The sequence below is a fragment of the Denticeps clupeoides genome, chromosome 3 (assembly GCF_900700375.1).
Source record: "Denticeps clupeoides chromosome 3, fDenClu1.1, whole genome shotgun sequence".
In the NCBI taxonomy this organism is placed as follows: Eukaryota; Metazoa; Chordata; class Actinopteri; order Clupeiformes; family Denticipitidae; genus Denticeps; species Denticeps clupeoides.
In genome coordinates, this window is record NC_041709.1 from 6,892,901 (window position 1) to 6,920,014 (window position 27,114).

The 27,114-nt window shown below is 43.1% G+C and overlaps 2 protein-coding genes across 12 annotated transcripts; both read right to left on the reverse strand.

Moving 5' to 3' along the window:
- Nucleotides 1–1,077: 1,077 nt before the first annotated feature.
- zgc:114200 (Gamma-secretase subunit Aph-1b-like) lies at nt 1,078–8,581 on the reverse strand. Its single transcript, XM_028973344.1, has 7 exons — nt 8,189–8,581; nt 6,102–6,272; nt 5,721–5,794; nt 3,798–3,920; nt 3,283–3,410; nt 2,328–2,451; nt 1,078–1,960 (listed from the first exon to the last, which is right to left on the reverse strand). The coding sequence occupies exons 1-7, from the start codon at nt 8,299–8,301 to the stop codon at nt 1,932–1,934; spliced, it is 762 nt and encodes a 253-aa protein (XP_028829177.1). The 5' UTR covers nt 8,302–8,581; the 3' UTR covers nt 1,078–1,931.
- Nucleotides 8,582–9,105: 524 nt separating this feature from the next.
- tpm2 (tropomyosin 2 (beta)) lies at nt 9,106–24,872 on the reverse strand. Of its 11 annotated transcripts, none has more exons than XM_028971447.1 (9): nt 24,614–24,872; nt 22,578–22,703; nt 16,557–16,690; nt 16,041–16,158; nt 14,690–14,760; nt 13,766–13,841; nt 12,774–12,836; nt 12,586–12,655; nt 9,106–9,946 (listed from the first exon to the last, which is right to left on the reverse strand). In XM_028971447.1, the coding sequence occupies exons 1-9, from the start codon at nt 24,725–24,727 to the stop codon at nt 9,864–9,866; spliced, it is 855 nt and encodes a 284-aa protein (XP_028827280.1). In that variant the 5' UTR covers nt 24,728–24,872; the 3' UTR covers nt 9,106–9,863. The 11 variants fall into 11 exon arrangements, with proteins under 11 accessions (XP_028827280.1, XP_028827278.1, XP_028827284.1 ...); XM_028971445.1 differs by lacking the exon at nt 13,766–13,841 and adding an exon at nt 13,250–13,325 and having other exon boundaries at nt 24,614–24,867; XM_028971452.1 differs by lacking the exons at nt 9,106–9,946; nt 13,766–13,841 and adding exons at nt 10,009–10,916; nt 13,250–13,325 and having other exon boundaries at nt 24,614–24,867.
- Between the last annotated feature and the right edge of the window lie 2,242 nt (nt 24,873–27,114).

The following is a 27,114-nucleotide window of genomic DNA, read 5'->3' on the forward strand; positions in this document are numbered from 1 at the left end:
ACCATGAAATAAAATAACCTGTGAAGGCAGAGTGTAGTTGAATTCAGCACCTAACCCTAACCCTTTTACAACAATTCACTTTAAACAGTCTTAGAACGCAATGTGATCTTGTCCATTTTGGCCACCGAGGCACACGTGGGGGGGTGACACGGGGTCACCTACCCACATCAAAGAAGGACTGAACGACCCTGACTGTGGGTGCTGCCGTCTCCTCTGATAAAGATCATTCAAGGTCAAGATATGAAGCATGATAGTACAACGTCAACACTCCTTACAGGCTCTGTGTTGCACAAAAACATGGTGAAGTACATTTATTAAAAAAAAACTTTTAGACTTTAGCCCAAGACACCATAAATTTGTTACGAGGTGAAAAAATACATAACAGTTTGGCACATTGCTTTTAAAAAAATCATTCTGAACATAAAATTATTTTAATTACTTCATCCAATCATGAACCGCAAATACTGTAAGACCCAGTCACCCACTGATCTGCTATGCCAGCAGAATGAGCCACAACTTGGCATCTCATTCACAGCATGGAAAGATGAGAGGGATGGAGCAGCAGGCAGTAATGAAACAGGAAATGAGAAAGGGCTACGAGGTGGTGCCAGTATGGAAGAGGGGGGGTCAGGTTTACTGAATTTAAGGTGAAGTGCAGAACACAAGCAAGATGGATATAGTTATACATGAAATTATGTACAAAATATTCCTATCGTTGTGGGGACTGATAATTGCATAAATGTAATCGAGACGTTTAAGTGTTTATGAGGATTTTTGGTCCTCACTAATACAGAAACGTATGCACACACACACATCAATGAAAATGTTCAGTAACTATAGACAAACAAACTAACAAATGAGTATGGTGGTCAAATTTTTTAGGGTCATAAAGTGTCCATTAGTTACAACCCTGTAGAGGCTGCAGCAGGAAGCTGTGAAGGCAGGAACCCCACGCTGACTGGTACTGATTAATTGAAATGTTTGAGCGAGGTGTTACCATGAATCGGCTGATACGATCTAGATGGTGGGTTTGGCTGGTTCGTAAGACAACGCAAACAAGGATCGGAACACCAGTAAAACAGAAACCGGACTGTATTGGGTGGAAAGCATTACAAACTCAGTCGTGGCCTCTGATGACAGAGTAAAAGGGTATTGCAGTATAGCACCACGCTGTAGCCATTTGATTTACAGAGAAACAAAGAGAACAAACCTGAAAGGCTACTCTTAGAGACAAGCACCAGGATTTTTTTAAAAATCGAAGGAATGCCCAAATTAAAAAAAAAAAAAAGAAATTTGCAAAGTTCTCTCCTGGGAATGAAATTGTGAAATATGTGGGTGCAGGGGAAAACCCATCACATCGTTAATAAACAGCTTGCCGCATTCACAAAAAAATGAAATCAGAACAACATGGTAAAAACATGGCATGAAGAGAGACTCCGCTGCTGAAGCTACTGGATGTGCTACAGCGGACATTTAGAAAAATCACATCTCAGCATGCTGTGTGGATGGTATAAATAATTCGGTGTACATGTCATCAGGAGTCACAGTGGCTCTTGAGACACCTACATCCTGGTGGCCCTTTGATGGTGCTCCGCCTCGGCTGGGCCGTGTCCTTGAGGCTTCCTATTTACAGTTAGTGGTGAAACGCAATCAGAAGCCCAAAGCAAAGCCGGTGGCCAGTGGTTGTGTGTGAGTTTGCCGCGGCACGTTGGTGCGCAGTGGATGGGTTTAAAAAAAAAAAAAAAAATCACGTCGAGCTATTTACAGTGTTTACAGATAGACAGATGCATGTGCAGTCCAGACCCCCAGCGTCCGAGGAAAGCGTCCGCGGGCTAACCCCCGCCCCCCCAGAGTCCACTTTGGGCAACATCTGGTCCAATAAGAATCGAAGGCAGCATCGTTATGACTGAGATGTCCGAGCCAATGTACAGTTAGGTGGTGTTGAGGTCGGTTTTTATACCTGCCAAAGAGCAAAAGAGGGAAAAACATTCCCATGTTAGAATGCAATAGGTCACAAGAATGACGTTGAAGATGACAGAGCCAGTGACATCAGAACGTCACAAGTATGAGCAGCAAGTGACTAATTTTTAAAGGATCTTTTAGCTTAGACAAGCAGTTGGTCAAATTTTTAACGCCCACTGATTGTCTTCTGACCCCATAATGACGCACATCACCGTCAGTTGAAGCTCTGGGTCAAGCATTACGACACCTGAACAGAGCGGAGATACCACAGCACTTTACAGATGCAGCTTCAGAGGTTTTTTTTTTTTTTTTTAAATCCAAATCGTATTTGCCAGAGACAGTATTTTAGCTTCTAGAACTCTTACGTGTGAACAGCTGAGTCAGGTTGTAGAGGGAGCCGCCCGATGAGAAGAATGCCCACACTGCCATCAGCAGCGTGACTACGTACACTGGTGGCAAGCTGCCTGCGTACAACGGGTTCAGCAGAGACTGGCACAGAGAGAGAAAGGGAGAGAAGAGGACGACGCCCAGTCAGCAGCCAACATCTTTAATCTCCTGTCTGATCAGTTAGTGAACAAACAAGTAGAAACAGACCAAAAATGCGGGAACTAGGCCTGCACCCCACCTGCGTCTGTGCTGGAAGGGCATTCGGGTAAAAGTAGCACAACCGAAGGACACATTCCAGTGCGCTGTGCTGGAAAACCCTTCTGGGCTCAGGCTGAAAAGTACTCTTTACTCCTCTAGCTCACTCTGTCGAGATCAAAATGCCTGACCGGCTAATATAAGACCGTTTATCATTATTAGTTTACTGTAAAATTACCTAAAGAAAAAAGAATGCGTGACTTGGGATGGTGGTGGTCAAGGTGAGGCTCGAAGAAAGAACAAGAAAAGCGGCCTCGCCCTGGATGCCTCGGACCAGTGGCTTGTTTGATGTTTAAAAAGAGTTGAAAGAAACACGTAATTTGTTGAAGTGACACGGAAAAAAAAAAAAAAAAAGCCCAAAACAGCAACACTGGGAACGAGGTGTCAATCAACAGGCCACCTTAACCCACAGCCACATGCGAGGAGCAGTGAACCGGTTCACTCTTCAGCGTTTTATGCCGGCCGACTCGCCGGTCCTGGTGGCTGAGAGACGGAGCGTAATCTTTAGGAAATCGTTTTATGTTTGAGCGTCACTGTCTCTTCCACTTATACAAAATTTCCTGCAAAAATGATTTGTATTAAATATTTCTAATACAGACGCGGGCTGGGTGCTTGACACAATGTCCCATTTTCTACTTATTTGTTTTCTTGATTAAATGGAACTTTTAAGTGACTTACCAGGCTGGACACCAGCAGATGGAGACACACGACCACACCGATCACCCACCATCTGCTGTTCTCGCAGCCCTCAAAGAACACCACCCCCCAGAAGGTGTGGAGCAGTGTTATCGCCAGGGTCATGAAGGCTGGAGAAGGTGAGAGAGTAAAACACGCCTCACTAACAGGGAAACATAATGGCACTTAAAGTCTGAGTAAACACATCGCCAACTGCACCATTTTTCAATTCACTGACCGCTGTGGAAAAAAAAAAGTTATACCTGCACCGATACTATCTTCTATATTACGTACGAAGTACCTTTGAATGTTACTGTACCAACATACTGCTTACCCAGACAGTTCACAGCAGCCCACTGCTTCACATGATGAGTGAAATGCAGAAGTACACAACCTAGTGGTTAAGGAAGTGATCACTTGTCCACTTCCTTAACCATTAGGCTACCACTGCCCTGGTGCATTATTTGCACATTGAGGAGTTGGGTTACAGACACACACACACACACACACACACACACCTGAGGTGATAAAGTAATACTGGGAGTCTCCAAAGATGCCCACTGTCCCCGGGCCAAGTGAGTCAGACAGGATGTTGATCATGGAGAAAGCGCCACTCATGATGCCAAAGCCCAGTCCGGCCACTGCAGACACACAGGGATTTAATAAACATCATAAACGCTTGCATAAAGCAGTATATTCCAGATAACCATAAACTGTTAATATTTCATTGCGATTGGTTAACCAAGGAGGTGAATTTTTTTTTTTTTTAAAAACAAGTCAGATTAGGTTTACACTTAAAATATATGAAGGCACACATTAACAAAAAAGGGCATTTTTCTTTAATAACAAAAAAAGATGTCATTTTGTGGATAATTACTTTGGCAACAAATGTTGTATTTTCTTTTTGCTCATATGTGACTCAGGCCTGATTTTTCAGGCCATTCATGTGACTAACATCACTCACGCTGAAGATTTTACACATGGCTGAAGAAGAGTACTACATCCAGGGTAGAGACAATTGTTCCACAAAGAGCAGTAATTAAGCATTTTGTTCCATTTCTCCCCATATACATTACTTTGAGATGTTGCCCACACCCACTAGGATACACAGGCAAACCGTGATATTGGCTACATTAAAAAGAGTGATGTAAACAGACAAACCTGAAGAATCGGATCTGAAGAGAAAATCGGAATTGGGCATTAATTGGGCCAGTGGTGGCCTAGCGGTTAAGGAAGCGGCCCCGTAAACAGAAGGTTGCCGGCCCGAATCCCGATCCACCAAGGTGCCACTGAGGTGCAACTGAGCAAAGCACCGTTCCCACACACTGCTCCCCGGGCGCCTGTCACGGCTGCTCACTGCTCACTCACGGTGATGGGTTAAATGCAGAGGACAAATTTCACTGTGTGCACCGTGTGCTGCTGTGTATCACAAGTGACAATCACTGCACTTTATATATTTTTAAGGCCTGCAGCCCTGATGTAAACCGGAACAATTCATAGCACTTATTTACATTAGAAATGTTAATGATTAAAAGGGGGATGCTGTTGTGTTTTAGGGGTGAACAGGAATCATGTTTTAATGGTGAATGCACTATTCATCACAATCAATCAATAGATCACTATTCATTAATATTGTTGCTGAGACCTCCGTTCCTTAGGCTGTCCGCTCCATGGGCTGTCACTCCATGTCCTCACATGCTCACATTTGTGAGTATTTCTGAGACCATGAGGACATTTGACCCTGCAGACTGCAACCAGTGCATTGACCACAATGACAACCTCCTCACTTTTGATGCTGCAGTTGTACTGAGAATTTCTTTTTGCTCGCACAGAAATGAGTGGGCAGGCAACAAAGAACCTGCACCCACTAATTTCTTCAATAACCACATACAATTTCGGCATCACTGTACGCCCCCGTCTGGAGTCAAACAGCGCTGACTTATCTTTGTTGAAAGTGTATATTTTGAACAAGAACATTTCTTGAAAGCTACAGACTTTTTCAGTTCAGACCAACTGAAATTAATCAGATCGTTATTTTCCTGGCCACCATTAGATCAGCTTTCAGTGCGTTTCTTTGCACAATTTAGTCTAGACGCAGTTTTGTAGCCATTTTGTTGGTCTACGGTCCTTATTCGAGTTATACATGAAGGGCAGGACCATTGTTATGTTCACCATGCACATGGTGGCACGTTTGGTGCCCAGAGAACTGGTGAATTTTACATCTCTGCATGCTTTATTGTGGCAAATGGGCAGAGCGCCTAGTCCAGTTTGGGACCGGCTCAACTGAGAGTCCCGATCAACATTTTCTTCGGACTGGCCTGCACCACGAAAAGATCTTGGTTCACGTACAGAGTAAGAACACGGTAAGTAACAGTTCCCGGAGGTCTATGTAAGTCACATGACGCAAAGAAAGCCATCCACTTACTAAAAGAGGATCTTACCATAAGCCATTTGCTTGACTGAAACAGTTGAGCTGTCATCTTCGCTGATTGTAGCCAACCCTTCATTAGCCTTCCTGAAAGCAGAGAGGAAAAACCATTCGCCACAATCCAACTCAATCCAACTGACGTGTAAGAGTGTATTAGATTCGACATTTTTGATGGGCATCCATGTTTTTATGATGTGGGAAGATCACATGACGTACAGCGGGCCTTCTGGTTGAAAATTAACCTTAGATATCCAGGACAACAGATTTATATTATGATCCTTGGCCACACTGTATTTAACTGTGGACAAATAAATCTAGACATTTAAAGTCTCGTTTTTGTGAATGTCCTGGACGCAGCGACCTCTGGGAGGAAGGCAACAACCAAGAAGCTCACCTCAGTAGCCTGTAGTACGCGAAGCGAAAGACCTCCTGCAGCAGAACGGAGAATATGACCCCGAATATCAGCAGGCCCTTCTGCAGCTTGACGTCCTCAGCACTGCTGGCCTTCACAGCAATGAACCAGACCAGCGAAGACAACAGGAGGGACAGGAGCCAGAAGAAAGCCCTGAAAAGAGACAAAAAAAAAAAAAAAACTATAAACTTAATGGTGGGAATCACTGGATACCGACTCCATGATCATCAATACATTGCAGAAAAGTTTATCATTATCAAGAGAAAATTCGATTTGCAAAGAAAATTTAATAAGAGGGAAAATGTGCATCAAACCGTTTTGGTTTAAAAAAAAAAAAATCAAATAAAAATCGGTAGTAAAACTACATCGGCGGTCGTTGACAAAGGAAACGCTTTACTATGCAAAATCACAGAGCAAATCGGCGGTCATTGACGAAGTAAAGACTTTACTTGGTAAAAGTACAGAGCAAATCGGCGGTCGTTGACGAAATAAAGACTTTACTGGGTAAAAAATACAGAGCAAATCGGCGGTCGTTGACAAAGTAAACGCTTTACTATGCAAAATCACAGAGCAAATCGGCGGTCATTGACGAAGTAAAGACTTTACTGGGTAAGACTAGAGCAAATCGGCGGTCGTTGACGAAATAAAGACTTTACTGGGTAAAAGTACAGAGCAAATCGGCGGTCGTTGACGAAATAAAGACTTTACTGGGTAAAAGTACAGAGCAAATCGGCGGTCGTTGACGAAATAAAGACTTTACTTGGTAAAAGTACAGAGCAAATCGGCGGTCGTTGACGAAATAAAGACTTTACTGGGTAAGACTAGAGCAAATCGGCGGTCGTTGACGAAATAAAGACTTTACTGGGTAAGACTAGAGCAAATCGGCGGTCGTTGACGAAGTAAAGACTTTACTTGGTAAAAGTACAGAGCAAATCGGCGGTCGTTGACGAAATAAAGACTTTACTGGGTAAAAGTACAGAGCAAATCGGCGGTCGTTGACGAAATAAAGACTTTACTGGGTAAAAGTACAGAGCAAATCGGCGGTCGTTGACGAAATAAAGACTTTACTGGGTAAGACTAGAGCAAATCGGCGGTCGTTGACGAAGTAAAGACTTTACTGGGTAAAAATACAGAGCAAATCGGCGGTCGTTGACGAAATAAAGACTTTACTATGCAAAACCAGAGAAAATTGGCGATCGTTGACAAAGTAAAGACTTTACTGGGTAAAAATACAGAGCAAATCGGCGGTCGTTGACTAAATAAACACTTTACTATGCAAAACCAGAGAAAATTGGCGATCGTTGACAAAGTAAAGACTTTACTTGGTAAAAGTACAGAGCAAATCGGCGGTCGTTGACGAAATAAAGACTTTACTGGGTAAAAATACAGAGCAAATCGGCGGTCGTTGACGAAGTAAAGACTTTACTGGGTAAAAATACAGAGCAAATCGGCGGTCGTTGACGAAATAAACACTTTACTATGCAAAACCACAGAGCAAATCGGCGGTCGTTGACGAAGTAAAGACTTTACTGGGTAAAAATACAGAGCAAATCGGCGGTCGTTGACTAAATAAACACTTTACTATGCAAAACCAGAGAAAATTGGCGATCGTTGACAAAGTAAAGACTTTACTGGGTAAAAGTACAGAGCAAATCGGCGGTCGTTGACGAAATAAAGACTTTACTGGGTAAAAATACAGAGCAAATCGGCGGTCGTTGACGAAGTAAAGACTACTGGGTAAAAGTACAGAGCAAATCGGCGATCGTTGACGAAGTAAAGACTACTGGGTAAAAATACAGAGCAAATCGGCGGTCGTTGACGAAATAAACACTTTACTATGCAAAACCACAGAGCAAATCGGCGATCGTTGACGAAGTAAAGACTTTACTGGGTAAAAGTACAGAGCAAATCGGCGGTCGTTGACGAAGTAAAGACTTTACTTGGTAAAAGTACAGAGCAAATCGGCGGTCGTTGACGAAATAAACACTTTACTGGGTAAAACTACAGAGCAAATCGGCGGTCGTTGAAGAAATTCCAGACCGCGGCCGCGGGTACTTCGCGCCACTCACCCGGCGATCAGAATGATGACTCGCAGCGGGTCCCTGGCGATGGTGAAAATAAAAAGTGAGAACGCAGGCCCGAACGCGATGAACGCGCAGCCGAAAAACACGGCGAGCGTCATGTCTGCAGCAGCAGCAGCAGGAGGAGGAGAAGAAAGGAGACGGCGCGACTCTCTCAGCAGCACGAAATAAAGCGTCTATTCACGCAGCGCGTCCATCAGCAGAATCGCGGACGGAGCTGGTCACGCGGAGCCCACGCGCACTCCGACGCTGCAAACTACGCGCCAACTACGCGGAGTTCCCGCTAAACGTCGCCCGGTGTTTTGCTGGAACACATTTTCAAACTTGGGATCACGGTTCCCCTTTCTTGTGAGAGTAAACGCGTGACCTTACTTCCGGCTTCGTTCTACTTCCGGGTTCCGCCTTGCCTGTAGGTGGAGCCGCAACAGCGACAGAATTTGTAAGTCTAAATAAATATAAATACGAAAACAATAACAATTAAATTCGTGTATATAGGCAGACACCTGGGGTGGTTCTAAACCTTCGTTTTAATTTGCATTAAAAGTCACCACTAACCGAGTCATTACAGGATGATTCATTGCACACCAGTGCAGAAGAAATGAAAACTCTGCTTGAACCTCCATGACCAATTTTTCATAATTCAATTACTATTTAGTCTCAGTCGTGCTCAGCTGTGCTGTGTTTCACAATGACAATCACTTCAAATTCTTAATTAAAATGTATTAATAATTTCCACACATAGTAAAAGTATGTAAATAAATAAATACAACAGGCCCCACAAGTCAGATGTAATTAGTGTGTTTATTTCTGCTATTGTCATAAAGAGTTTACAGAATTCATTGCATAGGAAACACTTTGTGGATGGTCACTTTTTAAACGGGCTCTCCAATTAATTTAGCAAAAGCTTTTACTTTATATAAATTTATTACAGTCGTGTAATGCTGAAGTCATGCAACATTTCCAAAAACAAATAAAAGCATGTGACTGAAATGTCTTATTGTTTAAAAAATTCTCAATGCTCCACAAATACAGAAGAAACAAAATGCTACAAACACTTAAACCTTCCCACTGAAGCAAAAAAAAACAACAAAAAAGCAGATCGCATCATACCATTATATCAAATTTTCTGCTGTAAAAATGCATTGTCCTTGGTTTATCAAATGATGTAAACGTTAAAAACGAAATTTTAATCATTGACTCACTGCTTCTTTAACTTGTCTTAAAATCTACTAATATTCCATAAATACAAAAGTCTTCCTTTTTAGGACACATTAGTAAGGAAATAAAACTGACCTAATCTCAAAATTCTGAAACACCAATTATATTCCCGTTTGGTTGAATTAAGTTCAAGTATTGATCCAATAAATTGTTCTTTGAAGCAGTGGATTGTACATTAAAGCAATGCATGGTACATGCTAAAATTTCAAACCAGAGACAAAATATCAAAGAAGCTGGTTTGTGGTGATGATAACCTTTTCACCTGGAGTTTACTTCTGGATTCGGGTTATCTACATTTCTTGGGCAAAATTATTCTATTCATAATGAAATCAAATTTCTATTTCTTATCTGGTTTGTGTGTTCACAAAATTGAGACTGTTCCTCATGGGGCTTATTTCAAAGCTACATTTGAGGAAATCATCAGTTCCTCCATGCTGTGGTGAGTTTATAGATTGTTAAGCTCCTGGAGGGTCTGGTCCAAAACTTGGTGCATGCCCAGGTTCTCTTCTTTAGCCTGGGACAGTTTTTCTGGTGATGGGGTGGAACAAAATAAAACATGATCAACACAAAAGAATCTTAAACTTGGCAAGGAAAGTGAACACTTGTTATGTTTACTTCAATGCACAATAAACAGCACAGAAACCAAACTAAAAACCAAACGAATCGTATTGTTATACTGTCTCTTGCTTTTCCTGTCTGATACCTCAGGCTATTCTGAAACACCATGGATAAAAACCATACAAATCAACAGTTTACATCGAAATCAAGCATTAAGTTCATGTGTATATGCTATGCTATATAGAGCAAAACTGCTGTAATGTTCTGTGAGACCTCAGGTATACAAGAGATTTCTATCTTCCTTTGAAATAAATACTTTTTTATTAAAAATGAGAGCAAGTAGAAGCCATTGAGACCTTTGTATGTGCAGGTATTTGCATAATTGGCAGGTCATCTGTTTCAAAAGCAGTTTTTAGCACCTTTTTATATCTGTATTGTATAATATGTCAAATTATCTCTGTAATCTGTATATGCATGTATACTGAAAGATATCATATAAGAATTTATGAATAATAGTCATTTGAGGGAAAAAAAAAAAAAAGAAATAGCTATAAAAGGCATTTTGACGTTCGTTGCATTTCATACAATATAAGGGATCAGTGGCAGTGACGGCTCAGTAGTCAAAGGCAAATAGTTGCAGTTAATCATTGTAATTTCCCATGTCAATTAAACGTTCTATCATAATTTATCAAGACTAAGCCCCATTTCACAGCTGTAATAACCATACATAACTCACATGCAAAGACAGTACCCTGTTACTTCAATTATTTTAACGTTGTGGACATCAAATGGACTTTTAATTTGTATTCTTCACAGTACACCAGCTACGTTCCAGTCTGAATGTGTTGGGCTGGGTATACTCAGCTGATGAGCTCACTGAGCACAACTCTCAGCTCATCATTGAGAATTCGGTTTTTCACCACCGTCTCATGGAAACGTTCTGGAGCTGCAGCAACATCATTGAAAGCGAAGGGTGAGGAAAAAGAGGAGGGGTAAGGGAGAAAGACAGAAACAGTGTATAGGATTAGTACAATCCCAATTACAAGGCAGAGGAGGAAGAAAATGAAGTGAGCAGCTGGAAGAGGCTGTGAGAAAATCAGTCAGTATGTTCACATTCACACAGTAGTACAAATTACAAGACACTAAGATCTTGTACTAGAAGAATAACTATACACTTCTACCATCTATAAAGGTTAAAGCACTTGTTTAACACCACAGAGTTCTATAATAAACCAGTTCAGCATTTGACACCTTTTCCAAATAATCGTACATGATGATGTAACACATCATTACTGCACACTCTGTAAACAGTTTTTCAACATATATTAAAAACTACTTATAAAATTACTAGTGTGGGAGAAGGTGGGGACAAGACAAAAACCAGAAACAAAAGGCAATGTGGTATAAATAAAAAAAGAAAGGCAGAAATCAAGAGGAAGTTTCTTTTGACATTTATTACAGAAGGAAAGAAAAGAAAAGCAAAGAGCACAGAGCACAGTGACAAACAGTGAAGGACTTCTAGTTGTTCAAAGGCATCAACCTTGTGACAGTCTAATAAAACCTAGAGGGTGTGGGCAAGCAGTCATTACATGGGGCACATGACTACACAATGCTGAAACCTCAGACACACACATGTGGAGGGATGGGCGTGGCAGAATGGCTGCGGGCGTCATGGATTTCACATTCAAAAGTCCTTTTCTGAACAAAAGTATGAGAAAGACTACGGTGTCGGAATGGAAAACAGAGTGAGGTGGAGCGGGCAGGGTGCATGAGCCCCCGTCGAGCCAGATCGAGGTGCAGCGCGCCACAGAGCGAGAAAGGGAGGAGCAGGAGGAAGAGGAGGAGGGTTGGGGTGTCTAGAGAGTAGTCATGTCGTTGAGCGCCAGGTCCAGCTCCTCACTGAGGGCTTTGCCCTTCAGTTTCTGAGCGTACACCTCATCTGGAGGATCCCAGGACAGGGTTCAAGGAACAGTGGACATAAAAAAAAAAAAAAAAGAGATGGACGGAACGAAACAAACGAGAAAACAACATAAAAAAAGAGGTCAGAAGAATGAAAGAAACCAAAGCGTAACAAAGCTGAGACACGGAGACATGATTTGAAATGATAGTTGCGTGTTAGCAGCTGGACATTAATGAAGCTCAGCATTTTCTGTCACATCGCATCACCACGAGGAAGCCGGTGATCATGCACGTTCTCGAGTAGACAGCAAAACTGAATAAGAGCGCCACAGACTCAACTGGGTTAGTGACACTTTTAATCATATTCCACCAGTTAGAGAAAACATGCAAGATGATATGAAATATTGAGAATATGTTCACCAAACACACACATCTGGCAAAACCTGCTTCGGTCAATTGCACCAACCATAAAATGACACGGATTTTTAAACGAGCACACATTTTTTATGCTTATGATATAAATATGATGTGTAGACTCATACTCAACCTAATGTGCATTTGCTATCAAAAGGATGACAATTTAATGCATATGATTATATTTCAAGTGGAGGACGGTGTTAAAACGAACGGCACGAGTATCTGATCCACTGCATTCAGTGCAGTTAGGGTGCACACAAGGGTGTCATTGTGCTCGGCTGCAGGAAACATACCTTCCAAATCATCGATGGTCTTCTCCAGCTTCGCCACAGATCTCTCCGCAAACTCGGCACGGGTCTCAGCCTGAAAACAAAGACAACCAAGGTTTAAGATACTTCTGTACATCTAAAGTGGCACAAACAAAGCAAAGCACAGATTTCATATCAAATATAAGGTTTTTCAATATACAGAGATCACCAACCTCTTTGAGTTTCTCAGTAAGAACTCGGATTTCCTCTTCATATTTGTCTTCCTTTTGTGAGTACTGGACAGGAAATCACAATTGAAATCATGTTAATTTATTCTTGAAGCGATGAAATAGACTCTGAATATGGTGGATATATATATAAGTGGAAGTGTAGAAGTATACATTAATGTTCCACATGACAGGAAAAATTCAGAGAAAGGCAAGAGCGACAGAAAGCAGTGCGGCTTTTCAATTTAGATATGAACTGCTTAGCGTTCAATTAAAATATTTACGCTAAAAAGATTCAATGGGTGTGGATCCATTTAAACTCTGACTGAATTTGAAATTGAATCCTTCTTAGAGGCTCCAGTAAAAGTTCCAAGGCACTCGGATGTCCGTTTATCATTACAGATTTATTGTCATGTAATAGTCTTTAGTTGGGCCCGATGGCATAACGCTTTTGAGTCAAGGACAATGTGCCAGAATCCTACCTTCTCAGCCTGAGCCTCCAAAGACTTCAGGTTGTTGGTGACATTTTTCAACTCTTCCTCAAGATCACCAGATTTACTGTGCAGCAGCATGGACAGGGAGGGCAGAAAGGGGTAAGATGGAGAGGAGAGAAAGAAAAAGCAAGTTGAGAGGGTGGGAGAGAGAAGCAGTAATGGCTGAGGAGGAGACCACCGGAGTTGGATGACCTTCTATAGGTTGTGCTGTCCTGAGGGACGTATGGCATCCTACCCATAATGCAAACCCAATGCATGTCCAACTCATAAAAAAATAAATATTATATCGGGGTCTTCCTGCAGCACTGGCAGCAGTGGAAGAGGGGCTACGAGTCAAGCTTCAGAGTTCAGGCAGAATGCAGGATGGAACGTTGCTCTGTCACTTTCTGCTGAAGAAAGTAGGCAACGAGTCCAGCAAAAGGTGGGAAAAGGAGTGTCAGGAAAAGGAGACGGACGGGGGGGACAGATTGTTGTCCATGACTCTTGTCATCACAGGCACAATACCTCATCGTCCACGCACATCATGGACTTCAAATTCTGGTCCATGAGCCTAAGCTCCTCCTCCAGCTGCCTGACTCGACTGGTATTAGACCACAGCAGACATGTAGGAGTCGTTGGGGAGGGGGGGTGGTAATGAGGGCATTCAGACATGCATTAACCAAACAAAAAGGAGAGAGAAAGAGAGATCCAGGGAACTTGGCTGTGGTTAATGCATCAAGTGGATCTTGTTACACACACACACAAACACACACACACACACACACACACACACACACACACCTCCTAATGCTTTGGCAATAGGAATCAGTGACTGGGAATGTCTACAGTCTACATCTGAACGTATTTTGATAGAATTAGTTGCTGTAGTGTACATTGTCACATGCTTTATTATTCTACTAGTAAACATTTACAGCATTTATCAGACGCCCTTATCCAGAGCGACTTACAATCAGTAGTTACAGGGACAGTCTCCCTGGAGCAATTTTAGGGTTAAGTGTCTTGCTCAGGGACACAGTGGTAGTAAGTGGGATTCGAACCCGGGTCTTCTGGTTCATAGGCGAGTGTGTTACCCACTAGGCTACTACCACCCTAACAATAAGTGTCTAAACATAAAATAGTTTTTTTTACGGTTATGAATCAACAGATTTGTCCATGTGACTACGATACAACCCATGTTTCATGTTTCAAGATGAGAAACTACAAATCCAGACCCGGATTTTGTTTCAACCAACCAGTTGAGCAGTAGATTCCAGTTATGTTTCTATGGCTCAACTACTTGGTTGCATCTAAAATCTGGTCTGGATTTATAGCTGCCAATCCATGCTGAACATTGCTGAAAGCTTACATTAACAGCGCATTTCATTTCTCATACAAGGTGTCCTCCAGCTATGGACATGCTGCAAACAGGACAAAAAGTGGGGAACTTACGCCTCAGCCACCTCAGCCCTCTCCTCAGAGCGCTCCAGGTCACCCTCAAGAATGACCAGCTTACGGGCAACCTGCAGTCAGGAAAGACAAAGCAGACCCACAAAATAAAATAACTCCAACTCTAACAACGGGCGAAGTGAATCAACTTTAAGAAGACTTCACAATAGTGCAGGAGCCTTGCACATTTTTACAAAAGAATTTCAATTACTCTAATGCACATTTTGAAATTTGAAATCTGAAATTTCTGTGCACATGTAAAGAAAAAAACCGCACAAAAAGTCACATTTAATAAAAATATTGTTAAACTAAACTTATCACAACCCTGAAAAGCTTAATTTAAACTACAGTGTTTCGTCCTCCAAGTTTGCGCAGCCCAAGCCTGAGTAAAAAGCTGAAATTTACATGACTTTTAGAAGGATACCGCGGAATCCGAAAGCAACGGCCTCAATACCACGTGACGTGGTTCACTACGTAACGCCAGCAAAGATACTATAGACCTGCACTAGGTTTAAACGTTATAGATGTAAATGTATAAAACTGTTTCTTGCACATTCATATGGGAAATATGTACTTCATGTTGTAAATTCATGTGTCAATCAGATTTCAAGGCCTGGAAAACACTTTTCAAATTCCATGACTTTTCCAGACTCACAAGGACCTCAGGCAGAATGTAAAGACATGCGGCCGATGACAGACTTCACTACTCTGTAAGCATAATCTGCTCTTTAACAGGAGTCATATGCCTCATGTTCTTCCAAACACACAGCCCAAAATACACTCCCAGGCAGTAAAGTCTGAAGTAAATGCTCATGTCATGCATACTTGACTAAGACAACCTCTTAGGTAAACAGGCATGAGGAATACAGAGAAAATACAATTAATGGACACTTCCATGCTGTGGAACTCCTCAGTCTGCTGGAAAAAAAAAAAAAAAAGAAGAAGAAGAATCCCAACAGTAATCTGATCTCAGCCGGTCTGTCAGTTCATTATTAAGCCTCCGAGTGGCTTAGAGAAACAGGGGGCTATATTTTAATGCCACCAATATCTGACCAAGACCTGGATTGAAAGGAAGCAACATGAACATGTCGGATATGGAATTAGTACTTCCACACAAGCCTAGAGGAGACTTGACATTTTTCCATGGACTGAATATTATTAGCTTCATGAGTAATAAAAATATATGGGGCTGAAGTAGGGCCAGATGAAGAATTATCCTGCAACCGAACGCAACAAAAGTACAAAGCAGTGAAAAAAGTTTACCAATGCAAGAATGTTGAAAATGGATCAATAAACCGCCATTCTTTTCAAATGAAATGAGAAAAAAAAAAACACAGTCGCACTGAAGCGTCACCTCTTCATATTTGCGGTCGGCCTCTTCAGCAATGTGTTTGGCCTCCTTCAGCTGCATCTCCTGGATCTCCATCTTCTCCTCATCTTTTGTTGCCCTGTTCTCAATGACCTTCATGCCTCTGGGAGTGGGGGAGAGGGAGGGGAGAGGGAGAGAGAGAGAGAGAGAGAGAGAGAGAGAGAGGAACAGGTAGAGAACATTAGAAAGTGTCTCCCACCCTGCACAACAGGTTGGACCTTGCTTCTGTAGATGCACAATGTTCCTCCTATTCCAGTCTGATGAGGTTCCTGTACAATCTGCTACTACAGGTAGACTCTTTTCAGCAGAATAGAAATTAGAATTGGGCACTTTTACAATTTCAGCTTTAGAGATATTTCATTTTTTTTACACAATGTCGTTAAAAATCTGGAAACTGTATGAAAATGTACAAACATATTTAGAATAAATTCTGCAGATCCTTATAAACGACAGCCTTCAGCAATATGAAGAACGAATGCTTGAGATGATGAGGGCCCACACCTCTCGCTCTCATCAGCAGCCTTCTCAGCCTCCTCCAGTTTCTGCAGGGCAGTGGCCAGCCTCTCCTGGGCGCGGTCCAACTCTTCCTCTACCAGCTGGATGCGTCTGTTCAAGGAAGCCACCTCAGCCTCGGCCTGTGGACAGAGGGAGACGTGTCATGCATTATTCACTCGTTCATCATCAGAAAGCCTTTATCCTGTTTCAGCACGATGGTGGGTCTGGGCCTCACCAGGCACCATATGGTGCAACACAGGAGAAAGAGCCAGGTAGAAGCTGGCAGGCACACAATGGCCAACTATTACCTTTCAACTGAGAATAAAGTTAGGTCATTGTACGAAAATGGTAGGCAGATGAGTGGAGTGCGTGAAGCAAGGACATTGTTTGCTTTAATGATTTGCTGTTATAATAAAGTAATAATAAAGTGATAAAGTGAAGTGATTGTCACATGTGATACACAGCAGCACAGCACACGGTGCACACAGTGAAATTTGTCCTCTGCATTTAACCCATCACCCTGAGTGAGCAGTGGGCAGCCATGACCGGCGCCCGGGGAGCAGTGTGTGTTGCTCAGTGGCACCTCAGTGGTACCTTGGCGGATCGGGATTCGAACCGGCAACCTTCTGATTACGGGGCCGCTTCCTTAACCGCTAGGCCACCACTGCCCACCACTGCACCACTTATAGCTGATGATGTTTCCTCAGAACATCTACAGAATTTATATGATCATTACTAAACTACAGCGAAAAACCCCACCAAGCGAGGACCCTCAAAAAAAAAAAAAAAAAAAACAGCCCTGAGTCAACAAGAGAAGGAATGTGACAAGAGGACGTAAGGTGATGGTGGTGATGGTGGTGTTTGATTTGGCTTTGCCAACTGAGCTGATGTTTTTGTGCCTTTTTGTCAGTAATGGCTGTTGAATAAATAGTGTGTGGCCTGATACTTGTCTTTATCAAGGAATAAAACTAACCCTGCTCCTAATCCCAAACCGGAGCAATAGTAATGCCACCCTCCACATTAATTCCATATCCTTCTCTCATTTGGTAATTAGGGTATTATGCATTAAGAATAGAAGTGTATCAGTGGCGTACATTATTATAAGAAAATACATTACCTAAGACTGGCTAGAAGAAGCTTGTTTTAGAATTTAGAACCAAAGACTTTATTAAAGTCCTAAATATGCTGGATGAGCTCCTTGTAAAAAAAAAAAATGGTGATCTGGTGATTCACAATTAGGAGCCATGTGAGGATCATTTCCCGGCCCTTAGGAGCCCGCCAGGTCCAGGTGCATGGCTCCGTAAGTAGATGCCGATGACAGAAATGACCGCAGATGGGAAGATTCCACATTCCAAGCTCTCCTCTGAGAAGATCTGTGAGACTCTGGCAAAACAAAGGAGGCACTGTTCCCCTCTCGGCCAAGGACAGCGAATCTGAACGCCTCCTGCCATTCAATCCCAGAGACCTCAGGCCTTTTTTTTTTGGTGCGGCCTGCGTTAGGGAAGCAGCGGAATTCCACTCATGGCATTCTGAAAATGTCCTGACAGGGTCTGGATAATGAGCCTCTCATTTGGCACTTGCCTACTAATTCTAAGCCTCGGGCATTTCTTTCCCGACACACAACACACCTATTAGTCACTTTAATGAAGCCTGAGTCAGACAGCAGCGAAGTTTTTTTTTTTGTGGAAACCGCGGGTCTTTGTTCGGATCCATGCCGAGCAGAATCCTCTTTAATCTAATTTTCCGATATTTGCCAAGGGGGGGCGGCGGCAGAGCCCACGACCAAGCCAGCGGTCGGGAAATGATTAGTCCACGTCCTACAAAGAGGGGGCAGGGAAAGGCAAAGAGTACGGGACACCGTGAGGGGAGCCTGTTCTTCCTATACCAGCACTTAACAATTCCCGAGCATGTTCTTTTTCTGACAAGTTAGGCCTTATCAGGGCTCTTAGTTTTATAAACTCAAAATCTATAGAAACCGAACGAGAATCGCTGGTGTCTTCCTCCTGTAAGTCGCTTTGGATAAAAGCTTCTGCAAAATAAAGTAAAACTAAAGTATACTGCAGGAAGTATTTTTAAATATAATTTCATATCAATTTTTTTCCTGAAGAACACTATCAAGGTGTCAACATAAACCACCTCCCCCATACTAATTATAATCGAAATTTCGGGACAAATTTGTATTCAGAGACGACATTTTCCAAAGGCTGCCCAACACAAAGGTCAGAGTGTCAAAGTTTGCCCCCCAACAGGGCCAACGTTCGGTCGGATGGCCCATGCACTTTAACACATAACGCCGATTTTCATTCTAAGGCCGATCGGAATATTCTCCTTTACCCGCTCCCTGGCCTGCCTCTCCAGATCCACCTCCCTCTGCAGGACCTCCGCACGCTCCTCGGCGTCGTCCGCCTGCTGCTGCAGGCTCTGGATCTTCCGCTTCACGGCCTCGATGGACGTCATGCCGGCCATAGCAGACGCTTCTCGCGGAGCTCCGCCGGTCCGACCGGAACTGGGCGGGCGTCTGTCGGGAAGTTCCGCCGCGACGAACGGCAGGCTGCGCGGCGCTACGATCGCAGCCTCCGCCTCCTGCTTATCTCCCCGGGCGTGATGTCACAGCTCACCAGCCCTCCGCGCTTTTTATTTGTCTTTCTTTTCTTTTTTTTTTGCCTGAAGAAATACTAACATAATAGCGGATGCATTTGGATGCATTTCAAATAAAGGGGGCCACTTTTAACATCACGGGCGAAAGTAAACGATCGTTTCATCGTCCACTTCACTGGCGTCGGGGGTGTAATACGGCGAATAGCCGCTAGGTGCCGCCACACTCTCGGAAAAGAAGTTTGTCGGTAACCATGGGAACGACGCAAAACGAGGCTGGTCGGTGCAGCGTGGGGAGACCTGCGTCCACGTGGCGTGACTGAGAGAAAGACTGGCGTGAACACTAGTTTGTTTTTGTCTTTGTACACAAGCTGTCGTTTTTGTTTCTATGAATTCTGTGTGAATGCTGGGGTGATGATGATAATAAGGATCCTCCGCTACCAATGTCAGTGTGTACATGTGCATTTTTATTTTGTCTATTTTCACTGTGAACCCTCAGATAGGTTAGGTTGCATCTTATGTGTTAGAGTCAACATGGGATGAAACATTAAAGAATGCAGGCTGTTCAAAAGAACCTGGGATTTGATGTCCAGATTATTTGACATATTTCAGACAAATAATAATTATTTACACAATCTGACGCCAAGACATCAGTGATTCATAGGACTGTCTGGAAGACACTAATTGAGAAGCTGAGAGGAAGGACTGGCGAGCATGACTTCATTTCACTCTAAACATATGACTGCATTCTTTCCCATATTGGGTAAGATCATATTCATACACACTGTGGATGTTACTCCTGCTTCCCTACATTTTATATTTATGGCATTTATCAGGCTTACAATCAGAGTGATTTCACACGGTGGAACTAAGGGAAAGATCTTGGAGTGAATGGCCGTCATCTTCAAAAGTTTCATAAGATTGCTTCAGGTTATTTTCAGCCTAATTGATTTCTGCTGCACTGACCAGAATTCTTTTATTTTTAATTAAATCTAGCTCAGACGCTGAAATTGCCTCGGGGCCTTGATCCAGTTCTTCCTTTAGTAACAAACTACACGTTTCCTTAATTCATAATAGAATTCTGGGAGAGGCTTACCATGCAACCCAGATTGCGTAATACTGATCATAATCTTCTAATCTACTTGATGATTAGACCATGGATTTGTCATCACTGATAGATGTGAGTAGTAACACTGCTGACTCCACATGAAACTGATGGACGGAGCCACTGATCCCGCACAGCCTGATCCTGACACACATCGGCCAACACAATTCACATTTGGGCCAGTGGTGGCCTAGTGGGTAAGGAAGCGAATCCCAAGGTGCCACTGAGGTGCCAGTGAGCAAAGCACTGTCCCCACACACTGCTCCCCAGGCGCCTGTCATGGCTGCCCACTGCTCACCCAGCTTGATGGGTTAAAAGCAGAGGACACATTTCGTTGTGTCACCGTGTGCTGTGTTTCACCATGACAATCAGTTCACTTTCACGTTTAGTTTTCATCAGCCAGCCTGATGTTCACTGTCATCATGCAGTGTAGCATAGATAAATTAACCACTGGAATTAAGGAGCTTAGCATTGTTTTTAATAGTGTTTGCTACTGTACTTGTATCAGTATTTCCCTTTCTATACATTTTTTTAAACTAAATTTTGGAAAAGCTGATGTTTCTTTTTACTTATTAGTTATTACATAGTGACATAACTGTTGCATAACTTATCTTATAACCCCTGGGTGACTTAATAACATGTTAATTTTTACATGCAATCTGCACAGCTCTGTCCCGAATTGTAATTTGCAACTTTTTAAATTAAACCGAACTTTTTTTTTCTAAAAAGAGTGTTTTTTTAAACATGGTTGTGTGCGTGAAGCTCCTCACATGTCCAGTGCAGCAGCATGTAAAAGTTATCTCCCATATACATAATTTAAGCCGTATATAACCCAACAGTGCATTATAAACAAGGTCATTGTTTGTAGCGGCATTTTTTATGTCTAAAAATATATTTTTCTGGATAGTAGGGACTATCATAAAAATGGGCAGAGCAACAAATAAGGGTTTCAAGGTGACACAAAACTACACAGTCAGCATTTTGTAAGTTCAGTGTGGCGGATGAAGCTTCATTTTCAGCAGGTAAATACCACACCCACAAACACTGCAAGCCCCGCCCCCCCAACCTCACCTATGCATCTTCCTTATTAATTATTAACATCTATTATTGTAAATCTGACCACCACCTGCATGGAAGAGGTTCCTCAATGTGTTGTACAGTCACTGTACAGTTTTACAAGCGATGATGGACAGGGAAGGAAGGGAGGGCTGGTAGTAGCCTAGTGGGTAACACACTCGCCTATGAACCAGAACGGGTTCGAATCCCACTTACTACCATTGTGTCCCTGAGCAAGACACTTAACCCTACGGTGCTCCAGGGGGGGACTGTCCCTGTAACTACTGATTGTAAGTCGCTCTGGATAAGGGCGTCTGATAAATGCTGTTAATGGAAGGTGGGTGAGGAGGGCGGGTCCACTCACTCTCATCGCGGGCGCCCTGTCAGCAGTAAGATCAGACCGCTTGTCCCAGTGAAGTGGCCTACGTGATTTGTAGGCTTGACACGGTGCAGATAAAGTAAGAAGCCGCACTGCACCGGCTATCTGCAGCCATTCCGAAGTGCAAGATTCAGTGGACGGTGCTGACAGGGTTTATGAAGTGTTTACAGAACCTGATCGGGGGGCGAGCAGTTTTGGCACGCTCTCTACCGGCAGCTGTCAACAGAAAGGTCAGAAGCACTCTCATGAGGAAGTCAGGAGAGAAGGGAGGCGGTCAGTTTGACAGACGGGCGCGGGCAGCCGGGTTCGGTGCAGTGCTGCGTTACCCCATTAGGGGGCGTGCTGATAGCTCAGACACCATTCACCATTATCGTAATAAAGCTGCAATAAACTGATCTGTTTTAGAACTAGTGCTGAAGATCACAGACAACTACAGTTCTTTCTGTGTTCTGTGAGGATTTTGTTCTGTCTAGTGATAGTAGTAAAGCATGTTCAGCGACTTTCAGGTTAAAATACCACCAAAAGTTTGGATGTGTTCTTTTCTTTAGTGAGCAGATTTAATTTTGCCTCTTTTGACTTTTTTCATTTTAGTCTGCTGGAGTGTAAAAGTCAGTTCGAGGGCGTCAGGGTGTGGGTCTTGTTTAACTTACACCTCTGTGTCAGAATTGGGGAGTAAGTGTTTACGTGGCTCTGTGTGGGAGTGTGCGTGTGAATATGTGTGTATGAAAGTGATAATTTAATATGTAAATGACATTTGCAAAACTGCTTATCATGACCATGGAAACAGTCTGAGTTTAACAGCTTGTGCACCAGTGTGACACTGTGTGTGTTTTCTGAAGTATGCTGTGTGTGTACTGTGTGGATGTGAGAGGATGAGCTCACTGCCACTCACGTCTGTGGCCTTCTTCTCTGCCTGCTCCAGCTTCTCCTGGGCGTCCTTCAGGGACTCTGAGTATTTGTCCAACTCATCCTCCACACCCTTCAGCTTCTTCTGCAGGCCGAGCAGCTCCTCCTCAAGCTGGGACACAAACAGACAGAGACGGGGGAGAGAGGGGGTAGAAAATGAGTTCATCAGCAACTTGAACATGCCAGTGTGTGTGTTAAAGGTCTGGTGTTTCACCAGGACAATCCGGTGGGGTCTACAGGGGGTTTCAAGTTCCCATCCCAAAACGAGACAGAGTGCGGCTCTAAATGAAAGAGACCGCATATAGGATTGTATATATTTTACCCATGTTTCATAAATCCCTTAAATACCCATAAAAGCCTGCTTGACCATTTATGAACGATTCCACACAAAGGATGTGAATGAGACCTTCTGAAAATATAATTTAGAAAATTTTTTTTACAGCTCATTAAAATGATTAGAAAATTGAGGAATTTGCAAGCTGTCTTCTAAAAAAACAAGACCTTTACTGTTCAAGGCGCCAACTGAGTGCCTCATCCTCATTCACAGGCACTAAGTTATGGAAAGTACAAACATAACTCTGAAGGTGTCAGGTTCTTGGCTCTTGAAGTCGCAGGCCAAGATGGCGCTGGTATGAGAACAAATTTATCCAGGGGAGCATCCAAACTGCCACCACCGGGCTTCAAGACAGCTGGTGCTTGTTCATCCAATAAACCCCCTCACACACACACAAGGTAGCTACAACCCATCACCCAGAGCATAGCTAACGGTCCAGCCACATAAACCACCTTCTATTTATTGTCTCTCTCGCCATGACGCTGTCAGAGCTGCTCTATATGGAAGTGGGAGCAGTGAGGCTGGATATGGCCACAGGCCATTGTCCTTAAGCTCTGTAGTACTGCATAGGCCAGTAATGACACAAGTAACGGAGTAAGTGCACGTACGTCAAAGAACACGGGAATCAAATCCTAGAAGCAAAGATTCATTTCGCATAACATGCACGGCTCCGTAACCGCCGTGTTAAAACACAGCAGGAGCCGCAGGCGAAAGAAAGCTATAAAAAACCCGCGCTGAGGGACTGCAGCTGTGCTCACAGCATGCACACCATGTCCCAGCGACAATTGTCAACCTTCTCTTCCAGCCGAGAGAGACTGTCAGATCTTTGGAGACCAGCTATGCAAGGCAGCCGATATTCCAGAGCACAAATAGCCCAGGCTGCTCTGTGTTAGAGCAGCTTCTACCTAGCCTTGACCTCCCTCTGTGACATTCCCAAGACGGAGGCTTACTTAAAAAGGACAAGGTCTCGAACATCATGAACCAGGATTCATGTATAAATGTTAGAACTAAACGGAACAAGTCGTAATTCCACCACAAAGGCTCCTCTTGAGGCAGAGAGGAGAAGGGTATTAATAATGTGTCATATCACAGAAACCCACACAGAACTGCCAATGCTTCAAGGACATGAGCTTTCTGTGGGTCTTTCCCCCAAATGTGAAATATACATTATACAAATGTTCACTGAGAAATAAAAAGGGTCCAGTTCCAAATAAAATATGTCAATTATAGTGAAAATAATGATCATCAAAACAGGAGGACATCCTGTCTTCGTAGAAAAATTAAAAGCACCTGCATGGAATAGGACAGGCAAGGGCGTGACACATTCTTTCACATTAACAAATAAAATAAAATGTCACCAAAAATGAAAAAAGGGCCAATCTGAAGTGTCAGATCTTCTGACAGTGGAACAGTACACAGCAAAGGTGACCCCACCCCACCACGCTGTCCCAGAGTCAGTTATGGCACAATAATTCCATAATTAATTTACGAAGCACAGCTAGGATAGAATTGGAATGACACAACCCAGTGCAGAAAGTTAATGTTTTAGACCTTTTTAACCATTTAGCTTGGCCAAATTCCTTTTCAGATGAGACAGCAAAGACAAAAAGGCCTTTATTATCAGCTGGAGACAGTGGGTTTGGACCGCACTTTTCCATCTTCGGGCGAAAGCTCTGCATTGCTCTCACCTGTCTGCATTTGTCCTCTGCCCCCTTTTTGTCCACCTCAGCCTGCTCAGCCCGATCAATAGCATTCTCCTTATCCAACTTCAACATCTGCATCTTCTTCTTGATGGCCTCCATGGTTCCCGCTGGTGTTTCTCGGCGAGCTCAGGTGAGAAGGGGACAGAAGGCCGTGGGTCCGGACGCGCGGGAGCTCCTGGAGTGAGAAGAGCCGTGGGGACCAGTCCTGTACGGGCTGCGCAGTGGGAGGACAGGGAGGACAGGGTCTGTCCGGATTGGCTAAAAGGCGCAGGACGGAATTCTCTCCAAATGCGCACAGGACTTTTTTTGGACAGTCAGCGCGCGGCCGGCGTGACGTCGCGCCACCGCGATTTGTCCCGGAGTTCGGGCCCAGAATTTCGCGCTGAGACTTTGTCCATTTTTGGCGGGGCGGCGGATTTGCTAAAGTTCCAGCCTGCGGGGCGGGAGATGGAACCCCAGCACAGAACAGCAGCAAGAGAACCAAGCCGGTACCATCACAAAGTACGGACGTTTTTAATAGTTCACGGTTACTGTCTCACCTGATGCCACCACGTGTCCCTAAATCGAGACACTTTAGCTGTAGTTGCTCCAGGAGCATGCAAATAAAATGAAACGAATGAATGAATGACAGCGAGAACTCCAAAGTGTTCAAAATGGACGAAGTAAATACGGCATAATGAAATAAATAACCATATGAAGAAATAGGAGAATGGTATATAAAAGCAACATCAAATAGTGAAATGATTAAACACATTTTGATATATTAAACACATTTTGTTCATATGAAATGTATTGCATTCTGCTATATAAATATTCTTATTATTGTGAAATATTATTGCATGTTGTAAGTCGCTCTGGATAAGGGCGTCTGCCAAATGCCTTAAATGTCAATTTCCTTATTATTTTTAACATTTTCATTATTTATTTTACTTTAATTTTATTTTATTCTAAAACCTGACATTTATTTAAAAATGGCGTCCAATCAAGAGAGAGAGAGGGCGGGGCTTGTTGTGTGATTGGCTGCTCCTTTGCTCAGTGTCTGATTAAGGTCTTCTGCTGCAACGTGTTCTCCTGTGCAGAAAGCAGCGAAGTAAAACTTAAGCAGAGGAATAAAGTTGCACGTGTAATAAAGTTATAGCCCTTCCCTGACTGGAGATCGTAGGTGGTCACCACAATTTCCTTCTGAGCTATGGTTACCAAAATTCCTACAACGCACTCAATAGGATCATCAAAACTGTGTATAATCCTGTAGGCTGTAAATCTTGGTCCGAAAAGATCAGGTTCACACTCAATTTCTATCATATTAGTCGGGCTCGGGTCCAACGCTGAAGAGCTGAAATGGAGGAAAGCCTCTGGTGACTATTTTTTAAACACAGACATTTCCATCCCCTGGCGTTTGAAACAGGTGCAAGGCAAGCCGACTTTTAAAAAGTTATACCAGCAGACTTGTCCAAGCTCCTTTGGTTCCTTTTATTATTTCCTTTTATTTTACACATAAACCTGTAATGTCCCTGTCTCCTGTATGAGCGGTTACCGTCGCGGAACTGACGTCCTCTAAGCCAAATAAAGAGAGAGTGTGATGGAAACCCCAGCAGTGGCCTGAGATTCTCTTTATTCCTGACGGGACTCGCTTCTCTTCATGCTTCATCACAGTTTCCCTACTACACACCGACCCAAACTGTTACAAAGGGCTCACGGGGTTGTGGCTGTATGAAATGGAGCAGGAAATTTGGAGTCGAGAAACCCACGCTGACTGTGTCATTTATTTAAATGCACCACACGGAATAACGGTCAGGTCGATCTCGGGACAGGTTGGGTCGAACTTTTTAGGGCAGATTACAGCTCTAATATAGACTCTATACAGCCTGCAGTGTAAAATAAGGAGGAAAAGAACAAAAACCTACAACTGCTGTTTATTTTTTGCACTTGGACACAGGCAAGGAGGCTTCGGGGAAAAAAGTTGGGAACCATTGATCTAAACAACTTGATCTGCAGAACTGAACTCAGTTGATGCCAATCCACCATGTGACTTTTGAACTAGCACATTGTTTATAGCTGTACAAGCAGTCTGGCGAGCAGATATCCAGGAAAACTAACAGATGAAGAAGGATCAGCCAGTAGGCATGCAGGTCTACCCGCTTGCACTGATTGACAGACGAAGTCATTCTTCTGAAAAGTTGTGTTGTGAAATAAAAAGGCCATCGGGAAAAACGCCATTTTGAAATGAAAGGTTTCTGAAATAATCTGTGTTGTTGGGTAAAAATAATGACCATGAAATAACATTTCACAATAATAAGTACATTTATACAGTAGAATGCAATATGTTTCACAATAATTAGTTGTATATCAAAACGTGTCCAATTATTTCCCCATTTCATGTTCCTATTATGTCATGTTTGTTATTTCATTATGTTGTACTTATATTTAATTTTGAACCCTTTGGAGTTCCATAGGAAAGAGCATCAGCTAATTGAAACATAATGTGT